The sequence below is a fragment of the Geospiza fortis genome, unplaced genomic scaffold (genome assembly GCF_000277835.1).
Source record: "Geospiza fortis unplaced genomic scaffold, GeoFor_1.0 scaffold11, whole genome shotgun sequence".
In the NCBI taxonomy this organism is placed as follows: domain Eukaryota; kingdom Metazoa; phylum Chordata; class Aves; order Passeriformes; family Thraupidae; genus Geospiza; species Geospiza fortis.
In genome coordinates this window covers 14,249,583-14,269,144 of record NW_005054304.1, presented here as the reverse complement: position 1 = coordinate 14,269,144, position 19,562 = coordinate 14,249,583, and the positions used below count along the sequence as shown (strand labels likewise).

The 19,562-nt window shown below is 39.0% G+C and overlaps 1 protein-coding gene across 1 annotated transcript in view; it reads right to left on the bottom strand.

The window, feature by feature from the left end:
- DKK2 (dickkopf WNT signaling pathway inhibitor 2) overlaps positions 1 to 18,948 on the bottom strand; it is a 40,301-nt gene extending 21,353 nt beyond the window's left edge. Inside the window, exon 1 of the mRNA XM_031066424.1 lies at positions 18,691 to 18,948. Within this exon, the coding sequence (XP_030922284.1) occupies positions 18,691 to 18,948 (258 nt within the window). The remainder of the gene's footprint in view (positions 1 to 18,690) is intronic.
- Between the last annotated feature and the right edge of the window lie 614 nt (positions 18,949 to 19,562).

Sequence of the window (19,562 nt, the reverse complement as noted above, 5' to 3'; positions counted from 1 at the left end):
AATAACACGCCTCAAAAAGTATCCTATCTCAAAAAACCCACCACTTTTTACTGAAGATTTTGCAAGAAGCAAGACTAAGGCTAGAAAGGAGACTAACAACACAACTAAGAAGAAAGGCTACCAACAGTCTGACATGGTTTCTCAAAGAATCACCAAGAAACACAAGCAGGTTTTGTAGAATGGTCTTGGGAATAAAATATTAGCAAAAGGAAAAAGAGCAACAAGAAGTGCTAGGATAAAATTTAGAGGCTGGTCTGCACCCAAAAGCAGGACTGGTGAGTATCCCGAGCAGGCCAGGCTATCACAAGATTTAAATGAATGCTGATGTGTTCAGGATTCCAAGGGAGGGAGACATACATATGCTCCCATGCTTGCAAAATGTACTGCCTACATGCGCATACTAACACTTGTGAGAAAAACAGTGATGAATTCATTTTAAACACTCCTTCATTACCTACATAAATGTCACATGACTTCATAGCAGAGATACAACATGGGACCACGTTGGTGTATGGCAAACGATAACAGAATGTAACAAACAACTACTTAACTTCCAAGCGTCATTATAACGGTGCTATATTTGCTTATAATTTTTTCTACTGAGGGGCAGTAGAGAAACCTTGGTTAGAGATGAGACCTGCATTGTTTTAAGCAAAGCAGAAATAGGAATTCAGAGCAAATGCCAAAACGGTTCAAATCTAGCTCTAAAGGGAATTTACAAAGAGATGAATGAAGTCCAAAGCCTTTTCGGATATGACAACAAATCAAATTGAAAACACAGCTATTCCAACAAGCAATCTGTATGTACTTACATGTTGCATATTGGTATACCTGCCGTGGAAGAATTTGTTTTAGCTATCCTAGTTAGGAAACTCTGAATTTAAGTTTTATTTGCTTCTCCCTTTTGAAAACAGCATACTATTTTCCTCTTTTTCTTTTATGGGCCACCAAATAACATGTGACCAAATGTACCTATTTAGTGAAAATGAGTTCCATTAGTATGTAATCTTATACTTGCATTGTTTTCTTCTGAAGGAAAATAATGGGGAACAGGTGGTGATGCTTAGCATCAGGCTCCTGTTTCTAGAATTACAATCTACTGGGAGCCACCAGCAATCTCTGAAAGCTGTCATAAGTGCTCGGAACTAGTAAGATCCAGAGCACACTCGATACATTAAAGCTTCTTTTTGAAAATTTAAGTAGGTGTGACAGGAGAAAACTGGCTGAATGGTGCGGGGATTCTAACGTGTCCCTGCAAAGGGTCGTGATTTCCTTCTGCATCCCACAATAAATAACTCAAGCTGGCCTCCATTTCCACAGCAGAAATTAGACATTTAAAAAATTCAAATAGGTACCATATGCACTATAAACCTTTCTGGTTTAGCATTCAAATGCAGACTCGTTCACATTGTTGGAAAATACAGGATTTAAATTCTCATAGAAGAACTTCAAACAGCTGCTCCTTTACACTCATTTATTCTTTTCTCAGTGCCACAAAACCAGCAGTGCCAATAAAATCTCCTTGATGTTGTTTGAAAACCTACTGGAGTCACACAGCATAAATAGTTTTACCCAGTGAGTCACAAAACCGCACATCAAATGAACACTTCTTTGTTTTATCAATCCCATCCTTACCTTACCAAGTAGGAAGTGGTTTAGAAATAATTGGATATAACTGAGTTTTCCAACGAGTTTTCATGATAAACACAACACAGAAACACCAGCTAACAGATCTATCTATACAAGCAAAAAAGCACTATAATCATGTTTTAAAATGTGGCTCTGAAGCTGAGGGGTAGGACAAAGACAACACATATTTGTAGGGCAGTTTCAACTGGCATACAACTTTATAAAAACAGACATGGAAGGCTGGCTGGCATTCCTAACTACTGCTGGATGTCAGATATGCCAAGATGCACACTTATAAGAGGAAATAATTAATGCAGGCTTTTTTGTGCCATTGTGGTTTAAAATGATAGGAATTAAAAGAATATACAATTATTTGCAGACCCAGATTTGCTGTTGGTAGAAATTTGTGATCTCCCACTAATTTCCACAGGAATATGACAAGTAGTACCAAGGAATCAGATTGTAGTTAACAATTCACATTTCTGCACAACTATATGAGACCAATCTTACCATTACTGTGGTTATTTTAGGGGGGGTGGGACCCTAGTCAAAGCAGTCCCTTCAAGTAGAAATTATTTTACACTTCAACAAAGCTTCTTTAGCCAAAGAAACACTAGCATTGTGCTACAAATGTCCTAATTATTCTTTCCATCTGAAATCAGGTTGCTGAAGTAAGGGATAATGTTAAATTGTGCCATCAGATCCATCTAAAATCAGTTGTTTTCTGAATTTCCTTAACACAGTAAATATTTCCCCTCATTTATCACACCTATTAACCTGAATCCAGACAGTAATATTCTCTAGCATGTGCATGAACAGCAAAGTTCTTGACCAAAAAGCAATAACAAAATTATGACTATTGTTAATGAGTGAACCAGAAAAAGTGCACAGCCTGATCTCAGGAAAGGTTTCATCTCCAAGAGATAGAATAATTCTCATCCCCTTTGTGAACTGACTAAATTTAAATTTTGGAAAACAATACACAGGAAAGCACATTATGCCATTTTTAAAGCAACCTGTTTTATAATAATTTTACTTTATTTCCAGACTCCAACCTTACCTTCAAAACTATTTAGAAAAGGAAATTTGCTATGCTTTGAGCATTTAGTAAGACTGAATAATAATTTTAAAATCGTGAATAATTTAGTTTTCAAAAGACCAAATTGCTTTAAGGGGTTTTTTCCACTAACAAGAACTGAAGATTTTGTGTCTCTATCAATACTTCTTGAACTTCTTTTATGGTGTTTTCCCTTTTCTTGTCACTAGAGATTGCAAAAGCAGTTCTAATAACAACACAGTATCAGCAAAAACCCCCAGAAAGTAAATCTTAAACTTCTTGCTTAATCCACATGTGATAAATGGTCTTAGTATATAGGCACATATGTACAGATATATGTCATATATAATATAAAAAATATCAAATTAGCATATGCTATTACAGAGGGAAAATTATAGATATTGTCTTTACTATACCACCCCTAAAATTATGTCCTTGGCTAAAATTTTTAAAGTATTTTAAAGGTAGAAATGCTTTAGTTACCTTCTTAAAATTTTTTTCTGACAGATCACTTGCTAAATCAATTTAAGCAGAAATTCACCTTAGCCTGAAGCCCAAAGATATGGGGTTTAGCTCTTTTATATTGTTGAAATTTCCTTTTAATTCAGATGACTTGCACAAGTGGAAAAAAAATCAGTGCAACTGAGGAAAAATGGTATTTTCTAAGTTATAATACTTACAGTGATTTTTCTTTTCAGAAAAGATCCCTTTGATTTCAAATTCACATGGCTGCTTGAAAAGGCAGCCGAGTTATAACACTGCATTTTGACAGGATAACTGGCCCTTAAGTCCTTACACTACTTTTCCTCCCTCCATCCTCAATAAGATACTACTACTACTACTGAAGTTAGCTCCATGGAAGAAGTGAATTCCTTGCAAAAATAACCAAGGCAACAATGATTAATTTACCGAGAAACTACAATATTAGAGCAAAAGATAAACATGGAACTATGTGTCTGACCTTCCTAAAAGACTAATTTTTGTTTGCCTTTCAGATTTTACCATCTTTCTTCAAAGAACAAAAATCTACACTTTTCAAAACAAAGTGTTGAAAGATGAATCTGTTCTGAAATGCATCATTCTGAACTAGCTGGTGGACGGTCCATACACATTAATCATTTATAATTCAAATTGAGCGATAATATTCATGGTACCATGATTTCAACTGTTTGCTGACAAACAACCTGTTTAACTTTTGCCCAATTTGCCTTTCCCCATAAGCAGAACATCAGTACCTTGCGGTAGTACACTTTGCAGACAAACTGCATTGCATCGCATATGACACAGTTACTCACCCTTCTCGGTTTGTAGAGTCTGGATCCAATTTTCAAATGAAAGATCACTTTGCTGAACATTTATTTTTCCTGTGGAATTGCTGTTTGGTGAATAGGCTGCTTTCAGCCTCGGGGGTTATTTATTTAGATTTTCATTCTCTTCAAAATGTTGGTGGAAAATGTTTGTCTGCTGGAGGGGTACCATATGCTTCTGATCTGAAGACTGACTAACTCCTACTGTGTAAAAAGTGAGTGCACAAGTAGAAACACAGACAGAAGACTGAATGATCATTAAGTATCTAAATGAACTGGGAATTATAGTCCCAGTTTACAAAGTCTGTCAGGTGAATTGAGTTCCAGTCTAAGAGTTCTCAGAGTCCTGGGAACATACATTTCTATACACTCAAGAGTTTAATAAATATCAGAAAGAGATGCATGAGAGAGCATGAAAGCTGAGAAGGATGTGAAATGAATGCAGCATAACCTGTTGATTCAAGAGCAAATACAGGTTCTCAAAACAAATATTCTTTCTTTCTGCAATAAATTATGATATTTTTCTGCTTGGAATCTCTACCAATTGTGAAAACGGCACCTTTTTTTTTTTACATTGAACAACTAAACAAAAAAAAAACAGATTCTTTTTATTCCAAGATTTTTTTTTTGTTAGGTATGCATTTTTAAAAGTAAAAATATTCCAAGGCATGTTTAGAAAAACTACTGTTTAAAAGCATATTGACTTAAGCAGGGCCATATTCAACCTGTGCACTTCCTATTAAACTTTATGACATCTAATTTCTTCTTCTTCTCTAAAAATACTCCGTATTGTATAAATGTTTGGATTGGTTATCTATGTTATCATCTTCCAAGTGCTTTTAGTTCCTTAAAATATAATATATTTGTTTCAAAGAGGAGCATTTTTCTGATGGGGAAATTCAGATGGCATACACTGACAGGTTTTTTTGAATCAATGCCATAGAAATTTAGCATAACTGATGACTGAGCCAACCAAGAGTTATGCTTAAAGTCCAACCAATAAAGCATTTGTGGCCCTTGTAAATACATTTCACAGAGCCATTGAAAATACTATGTTCAGATAGCTAATACACCATATGCACAAAAACAGCAGAATGAACGAACATACACCATTAGCTGGGATTTTTTTTACCAGCAAAAAAGGTGTCAGAGATTTTAGCAAGCAGACGAGTTCAGGATAGGAAGTTTCTTTCCATGTGTGCTTTAGAGAAGGGAGCAGACTGGACTTGATCTCATCTACCAAAATTCATGTACTGCATTAGCCATAAATGCACCAAGTATCTTCACATCAATCGACTGGTCACAAGATGTCACACCTTGCTGTCAAGCGCAGTGGAGAGGCAGCAGTCCTGCCAAGTTTCTTACTGAACCTGCATGGTTGGAATCCAAGTTTGAATGCCAAAGTATTTAAACATGTGTGTTAACCATGGCTTTTAACTCTTTTGGAGTTTGCAGGTGGAAGAGAAGATCAAAGGAGGTTTTAAACCTATTTTTTATTACTATCAATACTCATTAAGTCAGAGATGGTGACCAGAGACTGCTGCAAGGGGAAAACAACAGAGGGAACACAGTATTTTGTGAACTCCAACTTTTGCCTGATGCAGAGAAGGATCTGGTGAAAGCAGGGAAAGACATGCACACAAACATACACATACCAGCACTTACAACACTGTGAATTCTACTTAGGCTCCTCAAATCTCTGGTCAAATTGACTTCAAAGATAAAACAGGAGATTACTGGAGTTTGACTGTTATCCTGAGTTGCTCTTTGTCCTCAGCTTTTTTTATCTATTTGTAGACACAGCCGACCAACCCCGTACTTCCCTGGCATCAAAACTGTAACAACTTTGGAAACATCGGACTTTTCAAAAATTTGAAGATACTCAGCCCTGTGTATAATGATAATTTGCAAGGGAAGGATTTACTCAGCAAAATTCTTGAGGAAATTAGAAAGAAAAGAAAAAAGACATCCCCCTCCTCCCTGCAAACCCCAAAAACTTTATTCTGATTAATGAATGACTTTAAAATCTTACTCTTTTTAGAAAGTATTTACTTCTGTAGCTGATTAAATTTTAGCAAAAATCTTTGAAAAGTCTCCCCTGACTTGTGTATCCTACATACTTTGCAAATCTGTTCTAACCCTCTTTGCCTCTTCTTTTTTCCATTTCATTTTCATTGCAGTCATGTTTTCCATTTGCTGCAGCAATCTCTTTGGACTATTTAACATTTTGACTAAAAATATAGATAACAAAGCCACACTGGCATTCATAGGAATGTCAACACTGATGTCCATGGGCATTGGAGAGGATAAGAAAATCAGTGCCCACTGTCATAGACCCAAGGATTGGGCTTAGCTCAGAAGTTAAGTTTTTGCATCATATTTGTATATGCACATCCTAACAGATGTACACAAAACACAAGGGCTTACATTGAACCAGATATGTTTAAGTTTCCTGATAAATTAAGGCAACAAGCTGGGCTACTTACAATACTGATTAAAAAGAAATTATTGATTTTTATGATGATAAAAATTGTTAACTGAATAAGTACATAAAAGTTGCTATAGCCTATCAGAGAAAAGTGGCCAGGCCAGCGTCCAGCTAGATGCAAATACTCAGAGGAATAAGATTATAGGCAAGCACAGAAGGACTTCTCCCAGTTGCATTCTTTCAGTTTCAGCCAACAGCACCTTAGACACATCCAAGGCTGGAAGTTCAGTACCTACCAGTGCCATCTCATCTCTACACCTGTCTCCTCTCCATGTGAGCAGTCCCCACACATGGCTCTCACAGCATCATGTGGCAATGAGATCCGCAACATGAGAAAGTAGTTCCTGACTGCCTAATAATTTCACACTGTCTGCTCTTGGCTCTTCTTCTACAGCAAACACTGAGCAATTGTTCCCCACTCACCTTCTTCTGACTCTTCAGTACTTTATTTCTCTCCCTCCTGTTCTCCCATAGGCATGCCTTTTCCAAACTGGATCTTTGCATTCTATTACTTTCTCCTGTGTTTAAGCAGTTCTGGCATTATGATCATCCCTTCTCCATTTAATCCTGACTGCTTTTATATCTTTTAACAGTTACTCAGCACCATGAGATTAGAACCAGTTTAAAAATGCCCTCTGTTTTTTTTTCACTTCCTGATATTCCACTTGGATTTTTTTAATATGTTCTTAGTATTTAATTTTTGTCTCTCTGGTGCAGCTTCACCATTAAAGATAGCTAAATTTACTCTAAATTACAGGTTATCAGTTATGTGCCAAATTGCCATCACATGGTGCCATATTATATTGCTTTACACTATTAGAAATGGAACTTTACCCATGGGATTTATCTCGCAGGTGGTCAGTATACTGGCATTTACTGCAACTCTGTGGTTCACTTAAGTTTTTACTGTTGTGAATAAATTTTTTCTCAAAATTTCTGTGCCCATTTTCCAGAATATTTGCCAGTAAGTTGAACAGCATCAGTCCCGAAACGTTTATGTGAAGCTTTGCTCATAACCTCCCTGTATAGTGAAATATGGCTGTTTAATCCTGCTTATTTTTGATCAATTATCAATTATTCTAATCAGTTATGAAATGGGTTATGCCTTGGCAATTCTGTTTCTTTAAAGTTTTTGTACTTGAGCTATAGCTCCATTGGCATAAGTATTTATAAGTATTTGAAGAGCAAAGATGGGGTAATTTGATTTTGATCAAATGTTCACAAAATGTCCTCTAGTAGCTACTCTTTAAATTGATTTCCTGACAATAGGGTCATTTAGGGCAGAAGAGGATCAAAAGTAAAAGCAGTGGCCATTTTACTAACAAATGGTCAAAGCAAACAAGAACCAGCACTTCCAGTAGAGCCAAGAGCATCAGGAGCAGCTGAGCTCCCTGTACCACAGGGACAGAGATATTCATTGTTACACTGACAGGACATGAACTTTGTCCATGGCTGCTCTTGTCTGCTCAGACTGCTCAGCACCGGAGATCACCCTGCCTGAATTTCACCCCTGTGCCACCTCAGCACCCTTCAAGCCCTCCAGCTGCTGCCTCACAGAAACTGGCCTGCCTTTTGATCAAGGGGTAAAATTCAAATTGAAAGGGCTACATTGCAAAATTAAAACAACAACCCTACAAAAAAACTGAAACAAACAAACAAACAAAAAAACCATTCACACATACATACACAATGCACAAACTCTACAACTACAGAACCAAATACTGACCAGCTGACAGAAGGAGCACTGGAGGTCAAACCAAAGAAAGAGAGAAAATCAAATCCAGAAACTGTCAGTCTATGTTGTGCAATCTGTTTTCACAGAATCAGCTAAATCTGTACTTGTGAATTCCACTGCAGCTTTTGCTCCTACCGGCCCTATATCCACAGTATCTGGCAAATGACTTAAACACGACTCTGGAGAATAGCATGGGACCAGGGCTTCCAAAAGGCCAAAGTCAAAACGTTCACATATCAGAGATATGTGCCAGGGTAGCTGTCCCAGCTGCACAACACATGATGTGTCAACTGCTTTACACAGGGTGGGTCAGGAAGAGGCTCATTAAAGACAAGAACTACAGCTCTCCTTGCAACATCTCTGCATCCATGTCCAGTTTTACAGGAAAAAAAAAATTAAAAAGATATGCTGGTTTAAGAAAAAAGTTACTCTGGATGAAGATTGTGACCCAGAGAGAAGGGCTGGTGTAACCACGTCTGCTACATTAGATATGACTTATAACTGATTTTTTAGATAATTATTTCATCATTGAGGAAACAACATAAATTATTCTGATTAAACTTTCTGTAATAATGATTATAACAAATTATTCTGATGACCAAATTCGGACTACCTTACATAGGTGATGAAGGAGAAGAGAGGTCCTTGTCCCTGAGAATGCCTTGCACCAAGTCTCAGACAGACGACTTCCTCTGAATTCCTCTTGTGCATGGAAAAGACCATGACTACACTCCCTAAATGCATGAAGAACCTAATTCCCACTGAAAACATTCAGGGAGTTTGGTACATAAATACATTTCAGACTCATCCTGCCAGTAAACAAGGCTAAACCTTTGAGATGGCTTTCTGTGCAGAAGTGTGTGGCACTTCTTGGATAAGAAGGGCAATAATGCAGCATATTTTGCAGAGCAAAGAACTGAAGTGTAGCATTTCTGGCAGCATGAACTTTTGTCTATGGCCAAATTATTTTGGTGCATCAGGAAAACAGTGCAGGAGGGGAGCGAGTTACATCACTTTTGTTTGGGTACTGAATTGTCACCATCATTATTGATGCTACCCTCAGTGTACCTGAAACCTGTTAGAAACAAATTAAGATACCCTCACATGGCTGTTAAACTAACGTATTTTCTCTCATTTTAACCATCCTTGACCCTTCTGACCCTTTAACAGTAAAACAGACTTCAACCCCACCAAACTTAAAAGTGACAAGAGCACCCAGATCTGGAACTCACACCCCACTATCACACCTTTCATACAATGTCTCCATTGACTTCTAGTCATCTAAAACCTTTCAAACAGAGTCAAGGCAGTGATATCCTGCTTACCTGTGTATGCCTGTTGGAGAGTACAAGAGCCTGACAGTGGATAACCACTCAAATGGCATCTTGGCTAACTGGGACTGTCTGTGGCACAAGCCTATCAGAGATTTTCAGAGTGCTAATCCCTCTTACACAGACAATCTGCAGCCCATTTGCAGCTCTGTTTTGGCTTTATTTTTTAACAGGGCCTTAAAACACATTTTTCCTTAAAATGACAACGTTCTTTTCTGCCCTCTTTGTTCATTGAGCTTTGTGCACTCATAAACAGTTTAAGAGTTCCCTTCGCACCTGGAGTGCACATGTGTGCCTGAAATAAAGATTTTCTTGTCTATTCTTCACTGATAACTTGAGAGGATAGTGCTTAAGAAAAGGCATCATCCTTTTAAATGCATTGGACAAAACCAAACCCAAGCCCCAAAGCTACAGCAGTGACAGTGAGGCCAGCATGTCTGGGGAAGGAGGGATCCTCAAAGTTAGAGCAGAGAGGCTGAGAGGGGGGCAAGGACACCTACACCTCCTTTCCAGGTGGTAAATCCTGCTCAAGGACACAAGCATGCCTCCTGTACCATCTCAAGGTTTTGCTTCATCCTTTATTGACCTTCCTGGGCTCTGTACTGCTTATTTGGAAAATCATGCCAAAAATGCTTCCCAGTTAGCAATGCTTCCCAAGCTACGCTGAAGCTGTGCTGCCACTCAAAACCCTCTTGCTCAGGAAATGCCCCCCACGGACTTGTTTCCTCAGCAGGAGGTGGACCAACACGCAATGGATTGCTGTGCCTTGACTTCTCAGCTGCCTCATGCTGTTATAGCTCTGCTTGTGCTGACATCACTGGCCAGCCCCAGCAGAGGAAAACCCTAAGCCAGCCTAACCACAGAACAGTTTGGGACTGGCAGGACTTTCTCACCCTTTTGCAGCTTAAGCATCAGTACAAAGTCTGAGGGAAATTTTTCTCCGCTGAGAAAACCTTAATCTTCTGGTTAGACAAGATCACACACTACAGTTTGATACTTAATAAACTGTTGTGAAGCTATAATGCAAGTGTTCACTTGGTCACTTATCCTTTTAGCAATAAAAAGCAATTGGGACTGAAGTTCAGTGGCAATTTGTTGCAGCTGCTGTGGCCAGGACCCTCTCAGAAAGTAATTTTCAGAGTATTCTTCTTGTTAAAAAGCCATTTTCCTGGCGAGGAATGGGATGTCTGGAAGATAGCAATGGGGACAAATCCAAGCACAGAAGTTTACAAGCATTCCTAAAGAGCATTTAAAAAACTCTGTATTTATTTAAACAATTACAAAAACATTTTATGCAGCTAAGCAGTTTAGTACTAACCATCAAACTATAAAGTAGACTTCTAAGCCTAGGCAGTTTTTTCTCTTTACCTGTAAGATGACATGAGGCAACATCAATGTTTGGCTCCATATGGAGAAAGTGTGGAGAGAGGATGGCAACCACCTGTTTTCATGGTCCTTGCTTGGTTCCCAAAATTTCCATTCCTGAAGTCTGACCTATACCCACACTCTCTCACCCTACCACAGGAATTGGTTATGAATAATATATATACAAATGGAAATTTAGCTTTGTTAGGAGTAACAGCAACTGGTCTGAAAGAACAACTTTCAGTCTCACTGGGCAACCCCATAGCGTTCAGCTCACACAGAGTGGTTGATTATGTGAGCCAGATGGTGTCATTATTGCTACCTCAGTGGATGATAAACTGAAATTTAAGAATGGCAGGTGTGGTAAAACATGACCATTTGATATGTTCTGTCTTCCCTCCCTCCTGAAGAATGTCAGGGAGATGATGTTTGAAAAAGAAAGAAAGGAAGTATGCACTCAGTACTCCTACCAGAGGGAGAGTAAAAGACTCATAGCTCAGTCTCTGCGTGGGCAACCTAAAACTCCAGAAGATAGAAAGAAACACAAACTTTTATTTTTGAGGTAGAAAACAGCATCCTGAGTCCACAACAAAGTGGGTGGGAGGGCTCTCTGCTCTCATTTTCAAGCCAAAAGAAAAGAAACAAAGAAATATGGCAAGTACACTGCAGTATGTACTGATCCTGACTGGTCAGGCCACAGCATAATGTCCAGTTTAGTATCTTTTCAGACTGCCAAGAAGAGGTGCACCATTTTCTGTAGGAACATATAGCAAAAACAACCCCAAAACTAACCCAATTTGGGAAGCTACCTTGCTCTGTGCAAAAGGAAAAGTAAAGGAGATCTTCCCCCACCATATGCACTACTTTCCCTGACGCTGTTCCAGTTAAGAATGAGATTCCAAGAATAAAAGTTTCCTGCTGCAACATCAATGTATTGTGTTCACAGTTCCTTTAAGAGATCTCCACTGTAGTCATTTCAGATTGCAGAGAGGAGATCATGCTGACAGCAAGTCACTGCTTTACTCAAGGCAAGCTGCCAAAACACGTAGAACTGAACCCTGTCCTCTCATTCACTGGACCGATAAATATGCTTTTAAAAGCATGCACAGCCTGGTTCACACTTACATGATGCACAGAGAATGAGGCAGAGGGCTTGCAGAGTGAAGCAACACCTCATTCCCAAGCATGTGCAGAGCAGTCTGCCTTTGCTTGCTGCTAAAAATGCTAAACCAGTGCCATTTGCACTACACATGTGCAACATGCATGTCTCAAAGATTCATTACTATGCATATGAAAATTCAATCATATCAAAGCTTAGCTTTAAGAAAGTCCCAAGGGGTTGAACCATGTGCTTATGTGCTTTGAGGGGGGGAAACCCAACAACTTTTAAGTTTTTTTTTCCTTTTTCTAGCATTGCTCTGCTCTTTCCATTAGTAAGAACAAAATAGCTGCTGAATGAGTGAACTCCATGTTCCCACTACATATTTGTATTCCATTTATTTTCATAACTCAGGTTCTGTTTGTGTGAACAAAAATGTATAAATCATAGATGGATTTAAGGCCTATCCCCAAAAACTGTAACCAAGATGAACAAAACTCATTATTTTATTTGAAGATTGCTGTGATTTAGTATTATGCTGTCTTTTAGTATGAACACATGTATCCTTTTAAGCCATCTCACTCGCTCTCTAGCACTACATTCTCTAGCCCATTCTGGAGCAAAGGATTCTGCAATTAGCATGGAAATACCATAAACCATCTATTCCACATTTCATTACAATTTGAAAATTGCTTAATGTTCATTACAATTTCCATTAGAATACATCTGACCTTCAACCAAAAAGGGGAAAAGTTACACTGAAGAAAAGTGATGGTTTGGGAACACATACTGCCAATGCACATCCTACACTTGGTGAAAAAAAGTTCATGGTCTCTAATGAAAATAAAAACTTTTGCAAGCAAAAATCATTTTAAAAGAGGAGCAAAGCAAACCTTCTGATCTTCTTGGCTTTTGTATTGGCTTTTCACATCCATGGGTTTGAAGCTCATAGAAGCTTCCTATAGGTTTCAACCTAAAAGTACCAGAAACACCACCTAGAACACAGCAGTAAAAGACAAAGATTTCAAAAGGATTTCAGTTCACTAAAAGAAAAAAATAAATATAAAATTCTTAATTCACTTGGAATTTTACCAGTGCAGGAAGAGCAGAATGATGGCTTCTAGCTTTCTCAACCATGTCTATGGTGTCACACAAACTCTAGCTCCTTAAATCCATCTTAAACATTTCATGACTGCGCTGCCAAAACCAACACAAAGCTCGACAGGACATGGTGACAAGCCCCATGGCAATGATGGGCCAAGCAGGGGCTGCTGGCTCCAGGTGTGACCCTGATTCCACACCCTGATTCCTGCCAGCCACAACCTGTGCGTGCACACAGGCAGTAGCATGAACTTGGTAGGGACCTTGGCAGGCACATGCGGGAGGGGAAGCTCTCTGTTTTGAAGATGTTCTCCAAATTAACATTTTTACATATATCTAAAACTTGTTTGGATATACTTAAAAAAATAAGCAGATATACAAAACCTGGAGAGGAAAGCCATGCTGGAAAACCAAACAGAAGCAGAAGCTTCATGGGGCTCCTCCTTTGCAAGAGCTAAATTCCTCCTGAACAACATTTCCAGGGTGAGGCATTTGTAAGAGCAAGTGTAAAAGGACCAAAGGCTCTATTGACAAGCCATGAGATACGAAGTGCTTGCAAGATGTTGAGATAATTAAGATCAAAATTAAACTTGTGCTATATTTGCATCTGCAAAGCATCAGTTAATCAAACATAATGAGTTAATCAGACTCACTTTTCTGAGAGGAAAATGAAATCATGCTTCATCATCTTCTGTGTTGTCATTAAGCACTGGCAGACTTTCCATACAGAAACTGACTCTTCCTAAGTACTTGCACACCCAGCAGCACATCACAGTTCTAGAAATTTTCTAGGCATTGTTGCAAAGCTAATAGGAAATACTGGTAGTAAAGCTACTTTATAGGAGCTTTTGCTCTATATTATGACATCAGTTAATAACAGCAATTTGAAGGAGACACCAAGTATGACCCAGGAAGGAGATAATACTCTGTACCTGATTTTTTGCAGTTAAGAGGGAAGCCAGTAGGTTATTTAGCAAGACTGCTGCCAGTAAACCAGTATGTCACCCAGATTTCTAACACCAAACAGCAAGAGCAAAGAATTAATCCTCTGGTGGCCTCTGCAGATTTAGCAATTCTGTATTTTTTTAAATTAAATAAAAAAATTAAAGGCAGCTATTGCTGGATGCAATTTCTAGCTATTTTAATTAATTTATTTTTAATCCCATGAAGAAATAATTTTTACTGTCTTGGTTACTAGCTATTTAAGATATTGTGGTTACATTTTTGGTGTCTTTGGTACATTTTATTGTAACATTGTCAGGGCACTGCATTCAATTACTACATCTCATGCTGTTTTACTTGCTACAAAGCATCATCCAAACATTTTCTAGCAAGTCCTTGTGGGTAACTATGTCCTGTCCAAGAAACACACGTATGTCCATGCGTTAATAGGTATGAGATCAGTATCAAATTAGTAATTCGAATAAATGCCTCTTTGGTTTGGCTTCTGTGGTCTCAAACGTCTTAGCTCAAGCTGCAATAGAATTTAAAAAAAATAAACACATCTTAGCATTAAACCGAGTGCATTTGGAATACTAAGGCTTATCTGATAGCTGTCTGTTGTGCCTCTGCAGCACTAAAACTTGTCCCAGCTTTTCACTCCTCTCTTCCTTTTCCAGACCTCATTATCCCTTAGCCCCACAGATGTGTCAGTTCCCTCTACTGGATGTCCCAGTTCTTCCCTTCATTGCTACTGCTCCCATCATGTTCATGGGGAAGGGAAAGTCTCAAGGGGAAGCACAAAGGGAATGAGAGACGCATCTTGCTGGGGAATGAACTGAAGGGACAGCTTGTGGCCAGGAGGTGGGAAGGGAAGAAGATAATACAACCCATAGATTAAGGAGAGAAAATAGCTTGAAATAAAGCTTGGTAGGTCACAGCCTGCCAGATCATTAAAGGCGATTGAGTGCGAAGGCGCGCAAACCCCAGCATTGACAGAGGGGACACGTCTCAGAGGAGAGAGGGGACTAAAACCCAGAGGCAAGAAGTCTAAAAGATGGTGAAGTGAATTAAAGAGGCTACAAAGTCATCAACCAGGAATCTGTGGAATGGCTATGCCTTTCAAGCATCGTACAGTATGTTCTATTTTTCCTTTCAGGTTGCATCTCTATAGCTGAACTAGATCACTCATGTGGGAGACCTTGCCCAAACACAGTGGAAGCTATAGCTAACACACAGAAAAATTAATCTACCTTCACTGTCAATTATGACCCTGTTCACAGTATCATATTTTCCTAGAGAGGGGATATATCCAGAACACTTTCACAGACAGGTCATGGAACTGAGGTGCTGGATATCCCTAGAAACATTTCTCTAAATCAAGTTTTGAAAGGAAATAAATAGCTGCCAGTATATAATCCTGACCCCCCCAAAGTAACCTAGATTAGCATGCACTGTACAATACTGGTTTGAGCAAAAATTTCCCTTGTGCAAATGCTGTAGACATTTTCTGATTCTCTGTGAAATTGGGGAAACATTAACAGTTTGTAGAAAAGGAAAAGCAGCAGTGACAGTAAAGAACAGTGAAGAGAATGAAATCTCACCGATTTAGCACATCAGGGCTTCTCATTCCCTGCTGATCCAAGGCAGTAAAGGGAGTAAGACCAGAAAATAAATAATATTCCTCAGAAAGACATAAAAATGTTAAGTCTTACTAAAATCCACATTTGCTCCACCAGTCTCTCTGCAATCTGGATCAGCTTGCTTTGCTCATGTGAGTATTTTCATTAATTTAAACTGGAACTTTGCCTGACAAAAGAGTGCTGGATCTTCCTTTTCTGGGTAGAAGCACTGTAACTACCAGCTGAAAAACATCAACACTCCAGATAAGCCATCAACTATTGTATCGGTTGATTTATTGCTGATTAAACCCTCCCAAGTTGCTCCTAGTCCTGAGAATTAACATAATTGAAAAGCAAATAGGTTGTAGGCTGATGGTCCTTTCATCAGTTTTGGTGATTTCCACCACGTGTAAGTCCAGACCTGAAAGCACAGCTCAGAGACTTCACAACAGCAAAATTCTATTAATTTATGTTTAACATGCATATCCTTGGTCCTTATTAAAACTATTTCCTAGTTGTAAACAAGACACTCAACTCACCATCTAATGTTGCCAAGATATAAAAGATACTCTTACTTTTGAGACATTACAAATTCCACTAATTCAACAGATTGTTTTAGAAAGAAATGCATAGGCCTGCTCTTTCTTAAGTGGCATGGTAAACTTCAGTGCAAAGTCCCATAATCTAAACAAATTAAATACTAACCTAATAAGAGAGTACTTCAAAAAAGATTATGAAAATATCATGTCTTAATTGGTTGATATGCGTGACCCCACTGTTAAAAAATGCAGCGGCTTACCAGCCCTACAGCTGGAAGTATCACCAAAGAGAAAACCTTTTCAGAAAAGATACTCTTTTTCTCTTTTCTTCTCTTTTTTATTTTTTCTTTTCTTTACTTTTTTTCTGTTCCTTTTTTTCTTTCCTCTCTTTCATTTTCTTTTCCTTGTCTTTTCCCTTTTTTTCTTCTTTCTATTACAATTCTGCATTAGCTGTGTTGCTTCAGGCAGGTGGCCAAAAGTAGCATCTAGAATTATTGGGAGCAAATCTGTGTCATTTTCACATACATCTGTGTGAGCCATGCCAGATCTGGGGACAGAATCTTAGGGAGAGAGGGTAAATTCAGTGCTGACAGCCCTTGATGGGAGGTCAGGCTTCATTCCCTGGGAGTCACAGCCACCAATTCTCTGGGGGTCTTTGCTTATGCTACAAACATGAAATCTTAATAGGCATGATATGTCCTCTACCACTACAGATACTTACAGAGCTGTCTCCCCCTTGAAGTGTGCCTTGTGAGCTCATGCCAGTAACTAGAAGCACCCAGAAATCCCGGTCCAGGCTGGCAAGTTAGGGGCAAATCTTGCAAATGCAACCAGTGAGTAGCACAAATTGTTTTTCAGGATCTGGGTGAATTATAATCAATTATTCTCAACATTGCGCTGAATACATAGTGAAGCACTGAGGATGTTGTACACAGGGGAAGGTGGCAAGACTTCTCCAAAAGGCAAAAGCTGGGCAGCAGAGACTCACAAAACTCACGAGACTGCTAACACTCAGTGGGAAAATAGGACTTGTATTTGAACATTTCGTGAATACGTTGAAAACAAAAGAAAATCCAAGGAGAACGTATAAGAAGGTGTTTTGGGCACCTCTATCTCCTCAAGGTAATTCAACATAGCAATGAAATTGTAATTAGTAAAATGTGAACTAGAGAAGAGCAAAGTACTTTAGTAATATGAAACTTCATCACAGCATCTCTTGCTAAACTTTGCTTAGAGGTAAGGAGAGGCAACCAAATTCTGCGCAAATTATAAAGCAGTTGAGTGGCTAGGGAAAGAAAGCTTGGAAATTTCTCACACACAAAAACCAAAACTACCGCTACTGTTACTATGCCTGCACACAAAACCAAATTATAAGATTCAATTATTAGGAAGCTGATGTGAAACACTTCAGCAAATTCAGTGGATTACTTGAATTTTCAGCTTCTCTGTTGCTATAAGGAAAATTTAAGCAAGTACAGACCCTTCGGGCATTGAGTATTTTGCCTTTTTAGCGCTGAATGTTGGCACACTCGCTTGCTGCTACAATGTTGCTTATGAAAAGCAGCTGTATTTAGAGATACTAATAATATCCAATAAAATCTACATTTTCTGAAGAAGTCTACCTTTTTCAACATCACAACATGAACATTCAACCATCCAAGTTAAGACTTGAGAGGGAAGAACAGGATTGATGATTTAAAATGCTGCTTTATAGATTAGCGCAAAGAGAGTTGAATGAAGATTATTTTCTATCAGACCTGCAAGTTTCCAGGCAGGGTAGAGAGGAAAGAAGACTGCACAAGCAAGTCAGGGTGTTGGGTGTTTTTCCCCTTAACCTTCTTTTGTTTTGTTTTTTTCTATAACCTCTTCTATCTTTTTTACATACAAACTCTCATAACCAAACAAAACTTCCACAATCATTGGAGCATATTCTGGACAAGGAACATAGAATTTGTTTTCTGTCTTATTAAACAAAGGACTGTACCATAAAGTATACCACATGGATAGCATGCTTTTTTATTCTCACCAAAGGATAAAGATACCAGAGATCAATTTGCCAGGTGTGATTTCTAAAACCAAGTTTGTTACACTGCTGCAAATTTTTTACTTCACGTTCAAATTTTCCTCACCTATTCAAATTCAACTCATTTACTGTCTTGAGAGTTAACAAGAAATTTCTTCCTTTGCTTCTGGCAGCCTTTTGAAGGAGTCAAAAAAAGAAATGCTGAAGATGATAGTTTTTTAGATTGCTCTTTCTTCCATCAGTATTAACCCTACAGAGAAAAATGAATGGTTTAAACCTCGCACTTGCACAGTTCTTAACACCTATTACGAGATTATATTGTCCCAGGCAAGCCCAATGAAGTAAATTAATTAATTTAGCATATTAAAGCTCTGAAAACAATATGAGGGGGAAGACTAGCAATTATTTACATACAGCACACGGACAGACACTCAAGCAATGAAGCCATGTCCTACCTCTCCTTGCCGGTGATAGTGCTTGGGAGGTTTTCCCATCTGCTCTAGCATTTTGCCCTTCTTACTGCTAGCAAGCATCAGTCCCTGGTGGATGCCTGCAGATCTGTTGGTTGCCTGAGTTGGAGCCTCCCCCATCAGGGTGGACTTGATGGAGTTCACCTTGGAGCTGGAGCTGTCTAGCTGGGAGCTCTCCACGATCAGGACCGCGGCTAGTAAGAGGAGACAGCAGGAGCACTTATTCCACATCAGCACGATCATCTCCCCTCCCCCAAAAGGATTATCTTTTTTTCTCCTTTTTTTCTTTTTTTTTTTTTTTTTGGCTATGAAAACAGAAGAGAGGGGGGAAAAGTTTTTTTTTAAATATCTCCCGAAGTTGATAAGGAAGCAATGGATTTCAAAGCCACTCAAGGAACTGCTGTTCTGAGACACAGGAGAAAAATACTTTTAAAAAAGAATCCCCTAGGAAAAAAAAAAAAAAAGTGACAAGTCTATAGGCAGTGAGCAACTGTCAGGTCTGTGATGTCTTTTTCCTCCAGGTCCTCAAGAAGTCCAGGCAGTGAGAGCAATATGCTGCGAAGCAACTGCACCCGGGCAGCTCCCCGCCAGCACAGGCACCAGCACGTTTGCTAAAGCTTCAGAGGAAGAGTGAGCGAGTTACTTCCCCCCACTCCTCCTTCTCTTGCTGCTCAAGCCAGCAGAGAGGAAACTCAAACCAGATCCAATCCAAGCAGCACCGGCAAAAGCTGGGCTTAGTTTTCTTTCACTCTCTCTCCCCCCTCCTTACTTTGTATTCCCCTCCTCCTTTTTCTGCCTTTTGCCTCAGCAGTCAGCAGGAGTGAAAGCGCCCGGTCTCCTCCTACCCTTCCTCCTCC